The following is a 19,292-nucleotide window of genomic DNA, read 5'->3' on the forward strand; positions in this document are numbered from 1 at the left end:
TTTTTTTTTTTTTTTTTTTTTTTTTTTTTTTTTTTTTTTTTTTTTTTTTTTTCTGTTATCATATGTTATCTGGACTGTATTTTTTTTAAAAAATATATGTTTCCCTTGTTTGGGCTTAAGACCCTCTTCCTCAGTTAGTGTCTTCGACTACACTTGAAGAGAGAGCTTTGTGAGTTATAACACGTTTATTTTTGCGAATCAAATCAATTATTGACCAAAAAAGAGGTTTTTGCTCAATCCGAATAAAATATCTAGGGTTTCATTCAAGTTTTTCAACCAGTTGTCGAGAGTGAGATTTTCCGGGTTTTGCAAAGATGTCGTCGGTTATGGATAAAACTCTGATGGCGATGTCCTTAGAAGAGGAAGAAGAAGTTCTGTTTGATATGCCAGATTTGCCGGAGTACTCCTCGTCAGTGCGGAATGCTTTGAGTCTGGTGGGTAGAGTTCTAAATCTGACATGTCAACCAATGACTCGTTTGTTGCGAAACATGCCTAGGAAATGGCAGAAAGAGGGTCGGGTAAGAGGAGTAGCGCTTACGAATGAAAAGTTTCAGTTCATATTCGATTCGGAGTATGATTTGGAAGATGTTTTGAGTAAAGGAGCCCATACGTTCAATGAGTGCTTGTTAGCAGTGGATATATGGTATGAAGAGCCTCCGGCTAACTATTTGCTTACTATTCCGATTTGGGTCCAGATCTGGAATATACCCATAAATTTCTACACCAAAAAAGCGATTACAGCTTTGGGTGAGTTGATTGGGCAGGTGGTGGAGGTAGCTTTTGATCTGGATAAACCGCAACTTCAGGAGTTTGTGAGGGTCAAAGTTATATTTGATGTAGCTAGGCCTTTAAGAAGGACAAAAGTGATAAACCTTCCAAAAGGAGGAACAGCGACGGTGAGGTTCCAATATGAGCGGATTCAGAAGAGGTGTTATCATTGTCAGAGGTTAACACACGAGAAGGATGTTTGTCCTTTGCTCTTAAAAGAAAAAGAGGAAGCAGTGAGGGAGAAGAAGCAGGGTAAACCAGGAGAAAAGCCTCAGTAGTCTCTGGTAATTATAGAATCTGATCCTTTATTTGGAGTGCTGAGAGAAGATCAAGTGGGAGTAGATGCTTCAATGGGTAGACCAAAGATAGCACCGGACGTTCTCGAGGGGATGAGGCAGTATCTGATGGTGGCTGAGGATTCAGAGAAAAAGCTTCGGATCGAAAAGGTCAAAAAATCAGTCAAGGATGTGGAGAAGGATCCTATGTTGCAGAAATCAATTCTTCATCTAGAACCTATGCCTCTGGTGCACCAAGACATCAATAAAGACAAAGGTCTAGTCTTTAATTATGAGGAGGCAGGGATTAACTTGGAACAACAAGCATGAGAGAGTAGTGAGCCAAACCGAGAGGGGTTTCGGTTCATGGGGGATGCGAGGAAGTCGAGGAGGATGGAGCTGAAGGTTATCTCATCCTTTGAAGACTCAAGGAATTTCCTAGCTTTATCTCAGCCGTTTAAGGTTAATCCGACGGTTTCTGGACCTGGTCTTTTTGAGATAGGGTCTGGTTATACTGGGATTAAGCCTAAGCAGTCGAAACCAAGAAAAAGACCGTCCAAAAGTTATAGGAAAGCCAAGCCTTTAGACTTGGTAATGTGTGATACTTCTCAAACAAGGCAGGGTGGTCTAATGATTGGAGTAAAGGAGAAACGAAAAGCAGTCAATGAGGGTCTAAGCGCTGCGAAGTCTACCAAGCTTAACCCCTTAGAGGTAATCCCGGATGAGGCATTGCCCAACGCGCAATGAGCATAGTCAGCTGGAATTGCCAAGGATTGGGACGGTCTCAAGACTTGGCAATTCACCGTCTCAAGGAAATGCGTAAAAAAATTTTCTCTGAGATGTTGTTCGTCATGGAAACAATGCACGGTAGTGACGTTCTAGTAGATGTACATGAGTGGCTTGGTTATGATAGAGTGTTCACGGTGGAACCAGTTGGTAAGAGTGGCGGTCTGGCTTTGTTTATAAAAAAGGAGGTTGAGGTAGATTTTAAGCTTGTGGTTAAGAATCTGATGGATATGCAAGTCCAGTGGGGTGCCTTGTCGTTTTTTGTGTCATGTGTGTATGGGGACCCGGTGTATAAAAATAGAAAAGAAAACTGGGAAAGGATTTGTAGGATTGGGGTAGGACGTAAGGATAGTTGGTGTATGGTGGGCGATTTTAATGACATTTTGTACAATGGGGAAAAGATTGGAAGGCCTAGGCGATGTGAAACCACTTTCAAACAGTTTGCAGATATGATCGAAACTTGTGATATGATAGAGTTGTCAAGTAAAGGGAATGGTTTTACTTTGGCAGGTAAACGGTATGATATGTGGATACAGAGTCGATTAGATAGGGCTTCTGGGAACAAAGAGTGGTTTGTTCAATTTCCTGCAGCTAATCAAGCTTTTATCGACTTCAGAGGATCAGATCACCGACCTTTGCTGATTAAGTTGATGGACTCCCAAGAGGAGTACAGAGGTCAGTTCAGATTTGATAAAAGATTTATGTACAAAGCTAAGGTGAAGGAGGCTATTGAACAAGCTTGGGGAAATGGAGTAGTTTCAAATGAAAGTAGTGCATCACAAAGGCTCAGATGGTGTAGAAAAGCTTTAAGTGGGTGGAAGAAGACTAATACACTTAATGCTAAAGAGACAATTCATCAGATCGAAAACGCCTTAGAAAATGAGCAATCATCGGTTTTCCCAAGGCGTATGTTGGTGCACAGTTTAAAACGGGAATTGGCGGTGGCATACAGAGAAGAAGAGATATTTTGGAGGCAAAGAAGTAGATTCAAATGGTTGAAAAGTGGAGATAGAAACTCTAGATATTTCCAGGCTGCAGTGAGAAATAACCGAACAAGGCTGAGAATTGAATTCTTATTGGCTAAGAATGGAATTCAACAGAGGTCAGAAGCAGCCAAAGGGGGAGTTGCGATAGATTACTTTCAGTTGTTGTTTACTTCATCGAATCCAACTCCTTATGCGACTTGGTTTGCTGGATTGCACTCGAGAGTGTCTGAAGAAATGAATGAAAGGTTGATTAGAGAAGTCTCTGCAGACGAAATAAAAGAAGCTCTATTTGCTATTAATCTAGAAAAGGCTCCAGGACCAGATGGAATGTCAGCACTTTTTTTTCAACACTATTGGGAGATAGTGGGAAACCAAGTAGTAAAAGAAGTGTCTCTGTTTTTTGAGGAAGGAATTTTTCCACTTGAATGGAACTTTACTCATTTGTGTCTTCTTCCAAAGATTCCTCACCCGTTCTTAATGAAGGATCTCAGACCAATAAGCTTATGTTCGGTGCTTTACAAGATAATATCCAAAGTTATGGTGAAGAGACTTCGGCCAATGTTGCCCACGGTCATTTCAGAGACTCAAACTGCTTTTGTTCCTGAACGGTTAATTTCTGATAACATTTTGGTGGCAGACGAGATAGTTCACAACCTTCATGTTACACTGGGAGTGGCGGAAGGGTATATGGCCATTAAAACGGACATGTCGAAGGCTTACGATAGAGTCGAATGGAGTTATCTTAGGGCTTTACTGTTAGCAATGGGTTTTCATATCAAATAGGTGGACTGGGTGATGTTTTGTGTGACATCGGTAACTTTTTCAGTGGTTATTAACAATCAACCACATGGTCTGATCAAACCACAAAGAGGGTTAAGGCAGGGGGACCCCCTCTCCCCATTTCTGTTTGTGTTGTGCACAGAAGGGTTAAAGCATATGCTAAATGTAGCACAATGGGAAGGAAGGCTATCCGGCATTCAATTACATGAAGAAGGTCCTTCAATTCATCACCTTCTATTTGCTGATGATAGTCTGTTTATGTGTAAGGCTAATTCGGAGCAAGCAGCGGTTTTGTTAGCAATTCTAGAAGCTTATGGAAAGGCAACATGACAAGTGATCAATCCGGCTAAGTCTGCCATTACTTTTGGCTCTTGTTTTAGCTAGGCTTGGAATCTTTATAGCTAGCTAATAGGACTGGTTTTGAAAGAAATAAGTGGTTAGAATGTTGATTTGGGTTCAAGTTTGGGAACAAGAGAGAATAAGAAGGGAAATAAAGGTTTACTTGGTCAAAAGAAAAAAAAAATCTCTAAGGTTAAGTTAATTATAAGCTCTAAGTCTCAAAGAAAAGGGATAGAAAGTATTGTTATAGTCTCCTAGAATCAAAATGAAAAGAGAAAAGAAAAATCAAACAAGATTGGGAGTATAGCAAAGAATGAATAAGAAAAAAAAATGAGCTAGTGTTTAAAGCAAGAACAGCCTTAGAGATTCAATAAAAATAAATGTATAAGACCATAAGTAAAGAAGAAAAAGGGATTAAGTTGAATAAGGTTGAGTTTTTGGGTTTAAAAGGAAGATAAGAAAGATGAGAATAAGGGGTAGAAAAGCTTTTAGGTGGGTAGAACATCAAGAGCTAAGCTTTGTAGCCCAAATTATTCTTGGTCTTAGATAGATTTCATGACTGTCTAGCATTCCTCTTTGTTTGGGAGTTAACCACCCAAAAACACCAATATCCAACCACTTTATAAACAGCCTTTCCCTTAAACCAATTGAGCTTGATTTATTTTCCATTTGCAAGATCACACCAAACACTTTAATGAATGTGAAAGAGATGTTCAATAGGATTGCAAGTCTTTGCCAATAGATAGAAGATGAACTAGAGTGATGCATTGTGTTAAGCTTAGAAAAATATTTGTAAGGACTTTGATTGATCTTAGCACCATTGAACTGCATCTAAGGACTTTGGTTTGAATTCTTTGTCTCATGCCTTTAGGTTCTGAGTCCCATTTTTAAACCTCTCTCCCTTGTTTTCTACTTGGTTTTTGCTAGAGGACTAGCAAAATATAAGTTTGGGGGAGTTGATATCTTGTGTTTTTATGAGTTTTTAAAGCTTATTTCCTCATTGTTTTGTGCATATTCTTGAGCATTTAGGTTGTTTAGGCTGCATTTTGCATCAAGTCTGGTATTTCAGGTGTTGGAGTGGAGATATGCAAGGAAAGTGTGCTTTGGAGCCAAATAAGTCAAAGAGTTGCAAGGAAATGGAAATGAAGGCAAGAAGGCCAAACAATCGACCAGCCAATCGACCATTTGGTCGATCAACACATCATTGGATTCGCAGACTTTAGACGATCGAGCAAACGATCGACCATTTGGTCGATCAAACCACTCTCGGACTTCTCGGACTGGACGCAGGACAAAACGATCGACCAATGCAATCGACCAAATGGTCGATCGTGACGCGAGCCGAGACTTCGAAGACCAAAACGATCGACCAATGCAATCGACCAAATGGTCGATCGTGACGCGAGCCGAGACTTCGGAGACTTGGCCGATCAACCGAGCAATCGACAAAATGGTCGATCGTGACGCGAGCCGAGACTTTGGAGACTTGGTCGATCGACCGAGCAATCGACCAAATGGTCGATCGTGACGCGAGCCGAGACTTCGGAGACTTGGACGATCGACCAGGCAATCGACCAAATGGTCGATCGAGACGCAAGCTGGACTTCGAACTTCAAGAGTCGAGACTTCGGGAACTTAAGCGATCGACCAACCGATCGACCAAATGGTCGATCACGACGGAGGACCAATCGACCAAATGGTCGATCAAAACCCATTTTGGAAACCCCGGTTTGTTCCGGTTTTCTTTGATTTGTTTAATTTCAATCCGGTTTGTTCCGGTTTAGTTTATGTTTTCCTATAAATACTCAAACCCTAATTGTGGAGACTTATCTCTTATCTTATCTATCATCTCTTGTATTAGCTTTTGTTAAGTAGCCACTTAGGGTTCTTAAGCTTTTTCAAACTTGGTTTTGTTGAATCTTTGGTGGATTTTCCAGTTTTAATAGTAGTTTGTCTTTCAAATCTCTTAATCTACAAACCTTTATTATGATTTCACAAAGACAAAACTCTTTCCTTTGTGTGATCATGATGATTAGTGAGTAGATCTTTTAGGACTTTGGGCTTGGTAGATTAGGGAGATAGATGGTTGATCTTTGATGTCTAGGGCTTTATTTATGCATTTCCTATCTTGATTAGTGATAATAATGCTAGATAGCTTTGATCAAGCTTGAATTTAGACTTTAGGATTTTCATGCCCACAAGGTGTTTGATGAAATTCCTGAACCAAACTTTTCAAGAGCTTTGCATTCCTAGCCAATGGAAATTGATGATTAGGGTGCTTAGTGGTATTTGAACTTGTTCTTAATGCATGTTTGTCTTGTGATTACCTTTGGAAATTGTTGATTATCACTTGATTAGCATAGGATCTCTATCATGGAAATGAATTGATTTGCATAAGTGTTCTAGCCATATGATTGTTCTTGATTGTTACTTAGACATCTAGGATTGATTAGCTATCTCCCAAGTCAATTACCCTGCCCAAGGTTCTCTTGTTAATTCTTGATTTTCAGTATTATTGCTAATTGTGTTTGTTTGCCTTGAGTTTGCATTGTCTTGTTTTCCTTTGTTTGAATCATTTTGTTAGCTAAAATTGTGATAAAAGAACTTTTCCTTGATTAAGAATAGATTAAGCATCTTTGTGTATTCTTGGTGTGTTGATTAATGCAAATTGTGGATTGATAATAATTGATACTAAACCTACTACATCAGAGCCAACGTCCAACCTTCACTCAATCTGCTAAAAATTCAAATATGGAAGTTACAAACTGACCCTAAGCTTAAAGTGTTTTTGTGGAAGGTTTTGAGTGGAGCGATACCAGTGTTATCAAAGCTGAACCAGAGGGGGATGAGATTAGATGAGAGATGCCATTCTTGTGGAAAAGAAGGTGAATCAATCAACCATGTGCTATTTGAATGTAATGGAGCAAGGCAAATTTGGGCTCTTTCGGATTATCCATCACCTGAAAATGGTTTTGATAAAGGGTCAGTTTACTCAAATATGCATCATTTGATGGTGAATAGAGACAATAAGCAGTGGCCCATTCCGTTGAGAAAGAGTTTCCCTTGAATCATATGGACGATATGGAAAAATAGAAATGCTTTTTGTTTTGAAGGGAAACAGTTTCATCCTTTACATTCAGTGGAAAAGATAAGAGAGGATGTTGAGGAGTGGTTTACGGCACAGAGTTTGGATGCCAATGGTGAAGAACGGAGAGTGGAGGAGATATACGGGAGTCAAAGGAAAACCCGGGATGAGGGACTGGAGGAGTCTAGAGTGGATGTATCTGAGAAGTGGAGTCCACCAAAGAGATTATGGGTAAAATGCAATGTAGGGTTGTGTTGGTCGCGAAGAAACTTACTTGCAGGGAGTGCTTGGGTGTTGAGAGACGACAAAGGAATAGTACTGTTACAAAGTCGCAGAGCTTTTTCAAACGTCCAAACCAAGGAGCAGGCCAGTTTTTTAGTTACCAATGGGCGATGGAAAGTATGGTCAGTCATAGATACGTAAAAGTTACAATTGCGGTAGAAGACACGTTGATGGTGAATTACGTGTTAAGACCAAGAGCTTGGCCATCTTTCTATTATAAATCAGGTGAATTGGGAAGATTGGTGAGGTTTTTTGTGCAGGGGAAATTGGAAGTGGAGTGCCCAAAAGCTAATAGAGGAGCTCATCTCTTAGCAAAAAGTGTTACAAGTGAAGATCGGATGCAATCGTATGTAGCACTTAGCCATCCCTCATGGCTAAATCAAGTGTTTGCTGATGAGAGAGTTTTATCCTTTGAGTAGCATTTAGGTGGGGGAGTTTGGTATCGAAGAAAAGTTTTTTTTGTAAATGTCAGGTTATCTTAACTGATCAGGGTAGTCGTATAGACAGTAGATTAACTTAGCATGTAGAATTTTTTGGATGAGAGTGAAGTATAAGGTGTATGCTTGTATGAACTGTCCAACAAATCAGTAACTCATATATCTTAATACTATTAAAAGAGGAGTACAAAATTAAGAATGTCCAAAATTATGGTTTTATTTACTTCAATTGCCATTCAATTTATGCATTTAGAAAACACTAATTAAAATCAAAAAGGACAATTAGGGAATAAATCAGAAATTGAATTCAATTCAATCCAAATAGTATAGGGTCCGCGTGTTTTTGTTTGGGTAAATGGGTTAAATAGTTGAACCCAACTGTTTAAACGTATGATTACGGGTTAGTTAGTATATATGGTAACTATAATATTTTGGGAAATCTTAACACATGCACAAAGCTAAATAATCCAAATAATAGTCAGCATCTAATGTTGTAAATCCACAAAGCTAAATGTAATTATACGCATATGCTACAATAATTTCGGATTTTCTTTTGAATTCTATTAGAGAGTTTAGAGATATGAAGAATTCAAATTTAACATATTAAATCTTAATTACTTAACATCAGTAGAAATCATAAATCTATACCAAATTATATATATTAAGATTTCAGCAATTGTATAGTTGCATTTTTTTTGTCAACAGCATAAAAGATTAAACTGTTAAACTAATGTAAGTAAGATTTTCTTTTTAGTTGCATTCATATATAAATTATATTTACAATATATCGGTTAAAATGTAAAACTATGATTGCCGGTTAAAATTTGAACGGGTAAGAGTTTACATAATTTCATAATATTGTAGGCCATGTGATGGAGCGAATTAGATTTTACATAAATATGACTATAAGATGAGTTTACATATATCTGTTTTTCGTTTTTTTTTTCCCCGAGAACTCTCTCTCGACTTAACCTAAAAAACCAGCCGCCGCTCCAAGTTTTTTTCTCAGATCTGAGACCGGAGTGCGGTGGCTTCTTCTTGGCCATCGATTGGGGTTTTCTTTTTAGTTTAATCAGTTTGTGCTTTTGGGTGTTTTGGGGAAGCGGTAGAGCGTCTCAGATTTGCTTGGTTTTGTGGCTTAGGCGAGAAAGATGGTTCCGGATCTGAGATCTACGGAGACAAACCATTGTTTTTTGCTGTTCACAACCCAGATTTGGTTTCTCGCTCTTGTGCTTCTTGTTGTTTTGATGCCGCTGGGTTGGTTTGTGTGTGTTCTGTAGGAAGAATTCACTGGCCATGTTTTTCCCGCTCACTTTTAGCCTGGTTATACCTATTAGTTTCCCTTCTAGATTCGTTTCGGCTCTAAGAAGAGGTTGTTTGTGTGAAGTTTTTGCTTGGCTCTAGGCTTTAGATCCTTCTAGTCTTAGGTGGAAGTTTCCGGTGATGGTAACCTTTGTAGATGAGTGTCGCTTCTGGAATTTGAAGCTCATCGATTTGGTTGTGTTTCCCTCCTTGTCTTAAGCGTTTCCGAATCTGGAGGATGTCGGATTGCTTGTTTATGGCTTCTATCTAGGCGATCTTGACGCATCAGTAGTCTCGCCGCATCTAGAAGTGTATAGAGGTTCTTAATTGAGCTTTACTTGTTAGGTTGTGAAGTCTTGTTTGGAGAGATCATCTCTCATTGTGATAGGAGGAGGCAGCTGTTGTTTGATGTTTTGGCCGGGGGCAGCATTGATACAGCTCATTCGCAGAAGCTTCAGAAGATAAGGTTGATTTGGTGGTTTAGACTTAACATTTGCTTTAGCTATTATTGTTAGTATGCCTCTGTTCTTAGTTGTTGGATTCGTTCTCTTTCGATTTTGGTTTGTAACTTTCCTTCTAGTTGTTAGTTGTTTCCGGGGACTTATCCTGTGTCCGCCGGCTTAGACTCCCCTCTTTTGGGCTTTAGACTCCGGGGATATCTCTATTTTCCGCCGGCTTATGTATTTCTCAATGTAAACTTTTAAGAAGTATCAATAACATCAGATGACAAAAAAAAAGATGAGTTTACATATATATAATTATGTGCGGGTTCCCATCATTGTCAAGCTTGGTGGACCAATCCTTTCTTGTTTTCCCAACCGTCTTCTCGCTTTGATTTATCCAACAGCTATTCCATCCCCATTGTCCATTGAACCCGCTCGGAATAACCCCCCTTTTGCTGGATTATTACTAATATAATCATAAAAAGCTAATTTTTCAGGAATTTTAGCCGTGATTAACTGTTGGCACCAGTCCTACATTTTGTCTCTGTGGACCGAGAAGATACTTATTTAGAATTTAGAATCAACTTTTTTCTTCATCACTGTAGGAATTGGGTTCAAGCTTTCCCTAGCCCCTTCTCATCAATGGACTCCTATTAAAGAATTATTGTGCAAAATTTTTCAATACAAAAAAAAACCACTAATGTGGACTAATAAAAAATAGCACAATAGAAAAACAATACTTTTTGATAGGTAATAAAGTTTTAAATTTAATTATGTTAAATTTTATGACACGACAAATAAATTATGATACTAAATATGAAAAACCTAAAATATATTAAAAATATAATTTATAAAGAAAATCATCCCATGTACCACGGGTTCAAACCTAATATAAATATAAAATCAGTAGCTCATTTCTTTTTCTTTTTGTCGACCACTAGGAGGATGAGATCTAGTTACGACTTACGAGTAGCGACATTACATTACTACTCTTGAAAGAAAGTATTGATTTCTTTTTTTATTTAACTTCTTTTTGTTCTTAACATCGACTTCAATGATTTGATCAGTTGTTTGTTTATCAACAAGTTTAGATCTTCTTAAAATAAAATTTCTCAACAGGTTAGGATACATGGATTTATTAATTTAGACTTAGATAAGACACATGAGCATTATTTTCATGACAAGAAAGCAAAAACACAACAAACGAAGACAGATGCACGGTTCTCCTTTCTTTAAGCCTGTCTCTAAGAGGATAGGAACAGACTTAATCAATAATACTCAGAAGCAGATCTGTTTTATTTAAGCGATCCTCCTCACTTTCTCACCTACAAGTCAAAAATACATTTAATAAATACAACAATTATTTGAATATTTTTTAACAAAATAAATAAATAAATAAATATATTTATATATATAACACTATAAATAGAGTTATCAAGATCTAAAATTTTCCTTTTTCAAGATCCAAAAATTATTTCTTTCAAGATCCAAAGCTTATGAGTATATTTGTTCATGATTAACAACTCAGTACAAAATTCAACTTATTAGATCGACAACTAAATAATACGTAGTAGTTTTTCAAGATCCAAAACTTATTAGTAAATATTTGTTGAAGATGTATAATTAAAAAAAGTAGTGAAATTAAAGTAAAATAAACCTTAATCGCTGTCGCTGTCACTGCTGCTGCTGTGGTGACCATCGCCATGGTGTTTCTTCTCCTTCTTCTCCTTCTTCTTTTTCTTTTCACCGTCATGGCTTTTGCCTTCTTTGTCGTGGCTTTTGCCTTCTCCGTCGTGGCTTTTGCCTTCTCCACCGTGGATCTTGTCTTTGATCTTGTCAACGATACCTTCTTTGTGCTCGCCACTCTTGTGCTCGTCGACGTGTTTCTTGTGTTCCTCTTCGTGCTTCTTGTGCTCACCTTCCTTGTTGCCTCCTCCAATGTGGAGTGCATCTCCGATCTTGTTGATGAGTCCTGCCATATCTTTAAAAAAAAAATCTCTTTCTTTTGTATTAAATCTCTCTTTATGTGTTTGGTTGCTTTGACGATAAACTTGGATCTCAAAGGTCTCTATTTATAGCCCCACAATGGATAATTAATACTACTCTATCACCATCAAGGAGATATTTTACTTAGTGCTTACTATTAAGAAAATTAAAAAGATATATGGCGTGGCAAAGATAAAGAATAACTCCCAATGAGCTGTATTCTCTTATTGGAATGGAAGTAATAATATTACAATTAATTAGGCTAAGATTATATTCCTTTAATAAGAAAGAAGAGATTATATTCTCTTGGATATTTTCAACTATGTATGTGGTTGTAATTCTCTTTTATATCTTTTAAACGATTCTGAGTTTCTGACTATGGATAACATTATTATGACCATATATACACGTACCTATGCGTCTCTTTGAACATAAAAAGTCTTTTTGGTACACCGGTTGGACTGTAGACACTTGGACAAATTAGGAATCATATTACTTTGTATTAGAACTAATACAAACTAACAATTAACAACATGCACAAATAAGATAATGCTATCCGAATTAGTAAATCTATATATTTATATATAAACTAATCAAACAATTCTTGATACTAAGAGTCCGAATGATAACTGCGGATTTAGTAATGCGGGACAAAGAATTTGATAGTGCGGTACGGTTCAACTGCGGTACGTGCGGGACAAACGTATTTGCGGGACAAGTGCGGTTATTCTAAAATAAGCGGTACAAAATAATGTTTGATTGGTGAAAAATAATTTGCGGTACAGATTTCATGTTATTTTATTTTCTATATCATTAATAAATAAAATTTTAATATTTAGTATAGATCTAAATTATTATTTTTTTGTTTTTAATGAAGAAACATTTTCATAGAATTATGAACTTTAGATACCTAAATTATTATGAAAAATACATATTGCAAAATAAATTAAAAAATACAATCATAAAAAATAAAATACAATAAAATAATATCAAAATATATGGTAAAACCTAGTATTAACATGCTTCTATTGAAACTAAATTTATTAAGCATTAAAATTAGTCTTTATAATTTAATATCTATTAGATCATATAGAAAGTGTATTTTTGTATTAAACCATATGATAATATATTAAACAAAACTATTATGAAAGTGTTTAAAAATGTTACATGGTTAGTGAGAGAGTGAAAAGTACAGAGACCAGAGAGGAAAGATAAAAAAATGTTTTTTCTTTTTAATTTTATTTCTTTTATATTTGTATAACATATATATTATTTCTATTAGAAAAAAATTAAAAACTGTATTATTGGATGTTGTTTCAAAAACCGCAGGGTAAAAGGTGTGGATTTTTGTAAACGTGGCCCACCTTATAATCCCTTGGACAAAAACCGCAAAACTGCTTTTTTTTTTTTTTGAAAAACACTAGTTTGTCTTTAAAAGCTTGATTGGTGACGATAGTGCGTTTTTTATAAAAAAAAAAGCGAATACCGCTTATTCATGGTCACCATTCACTACCTTAATATGTTGAAAAAGATTAAACAATATAAGGAGTGGGGGAGGGCATTCGTTTTTCGGTTTGGTTTCGGTTCAGTCTTTTCGTTTTATGATTTTTTTTGGTTTTATAAAATTGAAACCATATAGAAACCATATGTATATCGGTTTGGTTACGGTTCGGTTTCTACGGTTTTACGGTTTATCGGTTTTGTAAAAAGTGAAAGCATAAAAACCATATGTATCTCGGTTCAATTTGGTTTCGATTTGGTTACGGGTTAATTAGATTATTATATTTTACACATAAAAAAAAGTTTGTTGCATAAAATAAAAAATAGAAATAATATATCAATCAATAAGGTATACATAATTTTAAATAATAGAATCTAAATCTAGTTTTGGAAACTCAAATATTCCATGTAAAATCCAAAAAAAATAATTCAAATAGTTGGAACTCCAACAAAAAAATATTAAAGATATTATTAAATATAATATAAAGTGCACATATATAATAATTATATATAGATATTCTAAATATTCATCAAAACCAAAAAAACTATTCGGTTTTACGGTTTTTAACCAAACTAGACCTAAACCATTTGGTTAATAAATATGATAACCAAATGGATTTTTAGACTAAACCATAACCAAACCAAACCATTTATATCAGTTTGGCTCGGTTTGATTTTTTGGATTACGGTTTTTCTGCCCACCCCTAATAAAGAGTGTCAAAAAACAAAAAATTGGAACACCACAACGTGGCTGAAATGAATTCGATCGTATTTTTGCTGCATAATTTGTCTACCCTCTTTTTTTTTTTTTTTTGTCAAACCATAGATTAAATTAACTTTAATCAGATACAAGGGAGAGAGACAAAAGTGCCTCTTTTGCTGCCTTATCAGCTCGATAGTTCTTCTCTCGTTTTACAAAAATAAAATCACAAACTACAAAATCTCTGGAGATAGAAAGGATGTCGTGGTGAATCCCATGGAGCTCCTTCAGCTGGAACTCCGAATTAAGTGCTTTGATCAACTGCTGTGAATCTGAAGCAAAGGAAAGTTTTTGAAAACCAAGCTCTCGAGCATGTCGAAGAGCATAAAGCAAGGCCAAAGCTTCCGCCACTAGGGGAGAGCTAACATTTGATTCCATTGCTTTTCCTTGTGTCTACCCTCTTAACATACTATCCTAACTAATATTTGAAAACTATCGGAGAATAACTTTCTTTTTGTTTGCACCGCATATTTTATCTACTTTCCAATATACCATCCCAATTATTTGAAAACAATTGGAAAATGACTTTTCCTCCCTTTTGTTTTCACAAATTGCAGGAGAATAACAATAACAAAATTTGCCACAGAGCATTGAAAAAAACGTATTTACTGAAATGGTTATTGCGGTACAGCTATATACTATTTTTAATAATAATTAAAGTAATAAAATATGTATCCACTGTGTTTTTCCTCCGACCGCTGGGTAATAACATGTTTGAATTGTTATTGCGGTCGAAGGCATTTTGCCTTCTCAAAAACCGCACACATCTCTCATTTTTTTATTATTGGCAAAACCACACATTTATAATAATAGTTGTGATTGGTGAATGTTATGCGTTATTCATAATTCTTTTCTCAATTCCGCAAATAACAAGTCTCCATTCATAGGCTAAATTTGAACAGAAATCAAAAGTGATAAATCCAACCATGTCCTGACTGATGGGTTAAATACGTGCCTATAGTTTGCCGTGTAGTAGACAATGAATAAATGAAAGACATGGCCGGCCACTTCCTTGTCATACTCGCAAAGGGTCCTTTGTTAAATATTGTTGTCGGCTGTCGGCAATAATATCAGTGGCTTTGAAAGTATTATACTAGTACTATTTTAACGAGTGTATTAAAATACTAACATTCGTAACACATATTAAAATATATATAGAATTCACAAAATAGAAATCTGTTTCTCGATTTTTAAAAAAAAATCCTCGAAGTTATATTTAAACGTATAATATTTTATGTTATAAATAATTTAATACATTAACTATTTTCTTTTTGAATATATGAATTTTATTTATTAGATTAGGCCACACTATGTGCGGATTTAAATTTTGTCTAATAAAATTAGATTTAGGATATAAAAATGGGACAAAATTACATGAGGTTAACTGATGCAGCCCATACTTGAAATTATTTCCATTTATTTATATTTTACTATTATTATTAATTATATGATTTATCTTTTAAAGTTTCTAGAATATTTCAGAGATTACTTAGGGTTTTTATGGGTTTCTTATAAATAGGCTATTCAGGCTTATTGTATTATGAAGTTGATTTGTGCTTTTGAGAGAAGAGTATTCTCGAATCCTTGTTTTCGGTTTCATGAAATCTCAACGAATCGAAAAAGACATTGATGTTAGGAATTCTCATTAAATAAGATCTTTGTATTATCTTAGCTTCCGCTACGTCAGTTTGGTATCAAAGCTGTGTTTCTTTGATTTCTCAGTCGAATAACGATTATGGTGACTATGTTGATTTGCATTTGCTATCTTATCCCTTGTTTACTTATTTTGGGATTTTATTGGTATGTTCTTGATAGTATCTTGCATAATACCACCTGAATTAAATACAGTTTTAGAGCTTGATTCATTACCTTTGTAACCAAAACCTTGGGGCTGATGTACCACTCTTCCAATAGTCAAAATGTGATCAAGGTTTGTTTTTTCGTGTTCCTACATCTTTACTCTTTTTCGGCCGGATTTGTTCAAGATCACGATACATAGAATTGAACTCTTCTCCCTTATTTTATAGTTGATTTTCCAAGTCTTCAATATGAACACTTAACTCCTTCTTTTCTAAATATGCAAAATATATAGAGTACAAGATGACCGGGGGAATACTACAATTTAAATATGCAAAATATATAGAGCACAAGATGACGTCTTCTTCGCATTAAGATCAACACATGTTTCTTTGTTTCCCGTTAAAACAAAGTAGAGGCTTAAGATTTCCTCTCATTTGGCTCAAGATCTCACTTGTGAACGTAACTCCATATATAACATCCACCGTATTTTAGTTTTCTTAATTTCCTCACAACAGCTCCACCTAGAACCAGAACTTCTGATTCACCCACCGTAATATCTGACTTGCTTGTGGAAATTTGGTCTTGAACCTTTAGAATAGTAAAGCCTGAGATATCAACCTCTCAGCACAAACCATCACAACATTTTTCATGGCTTCTGATAAGTACCACAGATCTGTTATCATGATTGTATATCATATGTATCCGTCTGCCACCTGATTCACTTGGTCGACCTTTGATTCCTCTCATGTGTACTGAGCTTGAACCAAACTCTCATGAATCCCATGCAGAACACATGAATCATACATGTTTCAAACCTGAAACAATCCCTGATTCATCCTGTAAATCAATGAAACAACCCGACCTTTTTTTTTTTTTTAATAATTAAATACAATATATAATTAGGTATCCCATACTACTTCATTAAACAAACCAACCCACACCCGGTAACCAACCAATAATAAACCAACATCCAATTACATGCACAGCGGAAACATATCAATAATACAAAACCAATACAATAGCATTTCTATCCATTCTATCCAGCAACCTAACATATCTCTATCCAAGGTTCCATCCTAAACAATATAACAAAGACCAACAACACACAAACGAGACCCTAGTTCATCCTCCTCCTCATCGCCATGATTCCACGTCACATACCTGCACACCACAAACAACAATTGAGATGCGTAAGTATTATCATAAATACTTAGTGAGGCCGTCCTCCCATCTACTGGGTTATACACACAAGCATATGAGACCCTCAAGTTTAAGCAAAACAAACAACACACAACAATACATCAAACCAGGAAATCAAGTCTCGACTGAGACCAGTGTCGACCGATGCCTCACGGTGTCGATCGATGCTACAAACAATGGTGTCGACCGATGCTAAACAGTGTCGACCGATGCCACTCCAAATGGTGTCGACCGATGCTTCCTAGTGTCGATCGATGCCTCCTCTGCAGACACGATCTGCGCGAAACCGAACATCGAACTCTCCTTCCCAATCATCTCGAATCCGTCTCAAACTCACCCAATTACCTCAGAAATCACTGGGAATCACAAAAGCAACGAACCCAAGCAACAAAACAACACAAACAGCAAAGAAAACACACAAACAAGAGAGATCTCATGCTTAGATCAACCATGGTCAAGCACTCACCTCAAGAACAGGAAGATTGGATTGAGAAACGTGGAAAACAACACCTCCAGAAGCTCCCCCTTCGTTTCCAGCAACAACTAACCCTCCTATAGCCTCAGATCTCTCCAAAAACTCCAAGAACAAGCCCAGAAAGTCACAAAAACGTTTCTCTCTCTTTTCTCTCTTTCTTTCACTAAGCGGCGACCAAATAACTCCCCAAAAACCCTTAAACTCGTCCTTAGACGCTTATAACACGATTTAGGGATTTAATTGAACCAAACCGAACCAATTCGGCAATTAATCAAACCGGCCGAACCCAGAAATTAGTGGTGTCGATCGATGCCACTAGGGTGTCGATCGACACTCCTTTCAAAATCACAAAATCCGGTTCGCGGATGTTACAATTCTCCCCCACCAATATGGATTCGTCCTCGAATCCCGCAAAACCGTCCAACTGTCAAGGACCTCCGTGCCACCGTCAACACGGCCCGCACGTCCCCGACCGGACTAAATACCGTCAGCCAAGGTTTCCCGTGCACTGTCGCAACAGCCCGCACACCTCCGACTGAACCACGAGGTCTCCCTCTAGTCAATATACTCACATCAAAGACACTATTTGCTCACAACTCAGTGCTTCCCCCGTCCGCGGTCGCAACCAATGAATCATGCCGGCTCGCTATCAGGCCAACCGCCTTAAGCTACGGCATCCAGGAAGTCACTCACACACACACTCCCCCCGCTCTCAGGTCGCAACCTTCGAGTCATACCGGCTCACTGCCAGGCCACAGCCTACAGCTACGGTATCCAGGGAGTCTCACACGCCCACTCCCCCCGCTCTCGGGTCGCAACCCTCGAGACATACCGGCTCACTGCCGAGCCACGGCTCACAGCTACGGTATCCAGGGAGTCTCACACGCCCACTCCCCCCGCTCTCGGGTCGCAACCCTCGAGACATACCGGCTCACTGCCGAGCCACGGCTCACAGCTACGGTATCCAGGGAGTCTCACACGCCCACTCCCCCCGCTCTCGGGTCGCAACCCTCGAGACATACCGGCTCACTGCCGAGCCACGGCTCACAGCTACGGTATCCAGGGAGTCTCACACGCCCACTCCCCCCGCTCTCGGGTCGCAACCCTCGAGACATACCGGCTCACTGCCGAGCCACGGCTCACAGCTACGGTATCCAGGGAGTCTCACACGCCCACTCCCCCCGCTCTCGGGTCGCAACCCTCGAGACATACCGGCTCACTGCCGAGCCACGGCTCACAGCTACGGTATCCAGGGAGTCTCACAATCCCGCTCTAAGGTCGTCACCCTAAAGCGCGCTCACGGATCGTCATCCGAAGCAAACATACCACTCCCACTCTCTGGCCACAAAGTCCATTGAGCTATCGGTATCACATGAGTTGGGCTCACACTATCCTGAGCAAATAAGTCCGATGTCAACGAGTATCTCCCGACTAGATCTACCTCAACACTTTCCATTTCTGGAAACTTCTATTTTTAGAAACTTTCCATTTATAGCAATCTTCTATTTATGGAAACTTTCCATTTATAGACTCCCGTGCTATTTCCTTTCCAGTGATTTTTCACAAATCCCAAAACTAAAGAACTCCAACTTTTATTAGAACCTCAAATGCAATAATCGTTTACAACTCCAAATGAGAATACATAATGAAAGAAAGAATACATATGCTAAAACTAAGCGCCGGAATGGACACCCGGTCCTCCCTTCGGCTGCGCCGCAACCTCCATCATCTGCCTCCTCTTAGGACAGAAAGGCCTGATATGCCCTTCCTCCCCGCAATGATAACACACTCGACGGTACTCCTGCGAATCACCTCCCCTGGCCCCGCTTGCCGACACGTGATCCATGCTCCCGCTCCCATAACCTCTCTGGCCACCTTGGTTCGCCACTGTCGTCTCTTCCCGCTTCCTTTTACGCCTTTGCTCCAACTGCCTATCCTTGTTTGGAATGCTCTGCTCCAATGTCTCCTCTGAACGAACCGCTGGACTGACCACCACTAACTGTGACCTCAAGTCATCCTCTATCCCAGCTGCAACCTCAACCAGCTCCGCCCTCGTGGCATAGCTCCTCACTCTGCACCGAGTCCTCA

The 19,292-nt window shown here is 38.0% G+C and overlaps 1 protein-coding gene across 1 annotated transcript; it reads right to left on the minus strand.

Annotated features, from left to right (window-relative positions):
• Positions 10,570-11,541, minus strand: LOC104787313 (dehydrin HIRD11-like). The gene is made up of 2 exons (XM_010512856.2): positions 11,141-11,541; positions 10,570-10,808 (listed from the first exon to the last, which is right to left on the minus strand). The coding sequence occupies exon 1, from the start codon at positions 11,460-11,462 to the stop codon at positions 11,142-11,144; it is 321 nt and encodes a 106-aa protein (XP_010511158.1). The 5' UTR covers positions 11,463-11,541; the 3' UTR covers positions 10,570-10,808; position 11,141.

This window comes from Camelina sativa, chromosome 5, assembly GCF_000633955.1.
Source record: "Camelina sativa cultivar DH55 chromosome 5, Cs, whole genome shotgun sequence".
NCBI lineage: Eukaryota > Viridiplantae > Streptophyta > Magnoliopsida > Brassicales > Brassicaceae > Camelina > Camelina sativa.

What these genes read in the sequence shown, in the direction of transcription:
- LOC104787313 (XM_010512856.2), bottom strand. Translation starts at nt 11,462, where the DNA reads ATGGCAGGACTCATCAACAAGATCGGAGATGCACTCCACATTGGAGGA.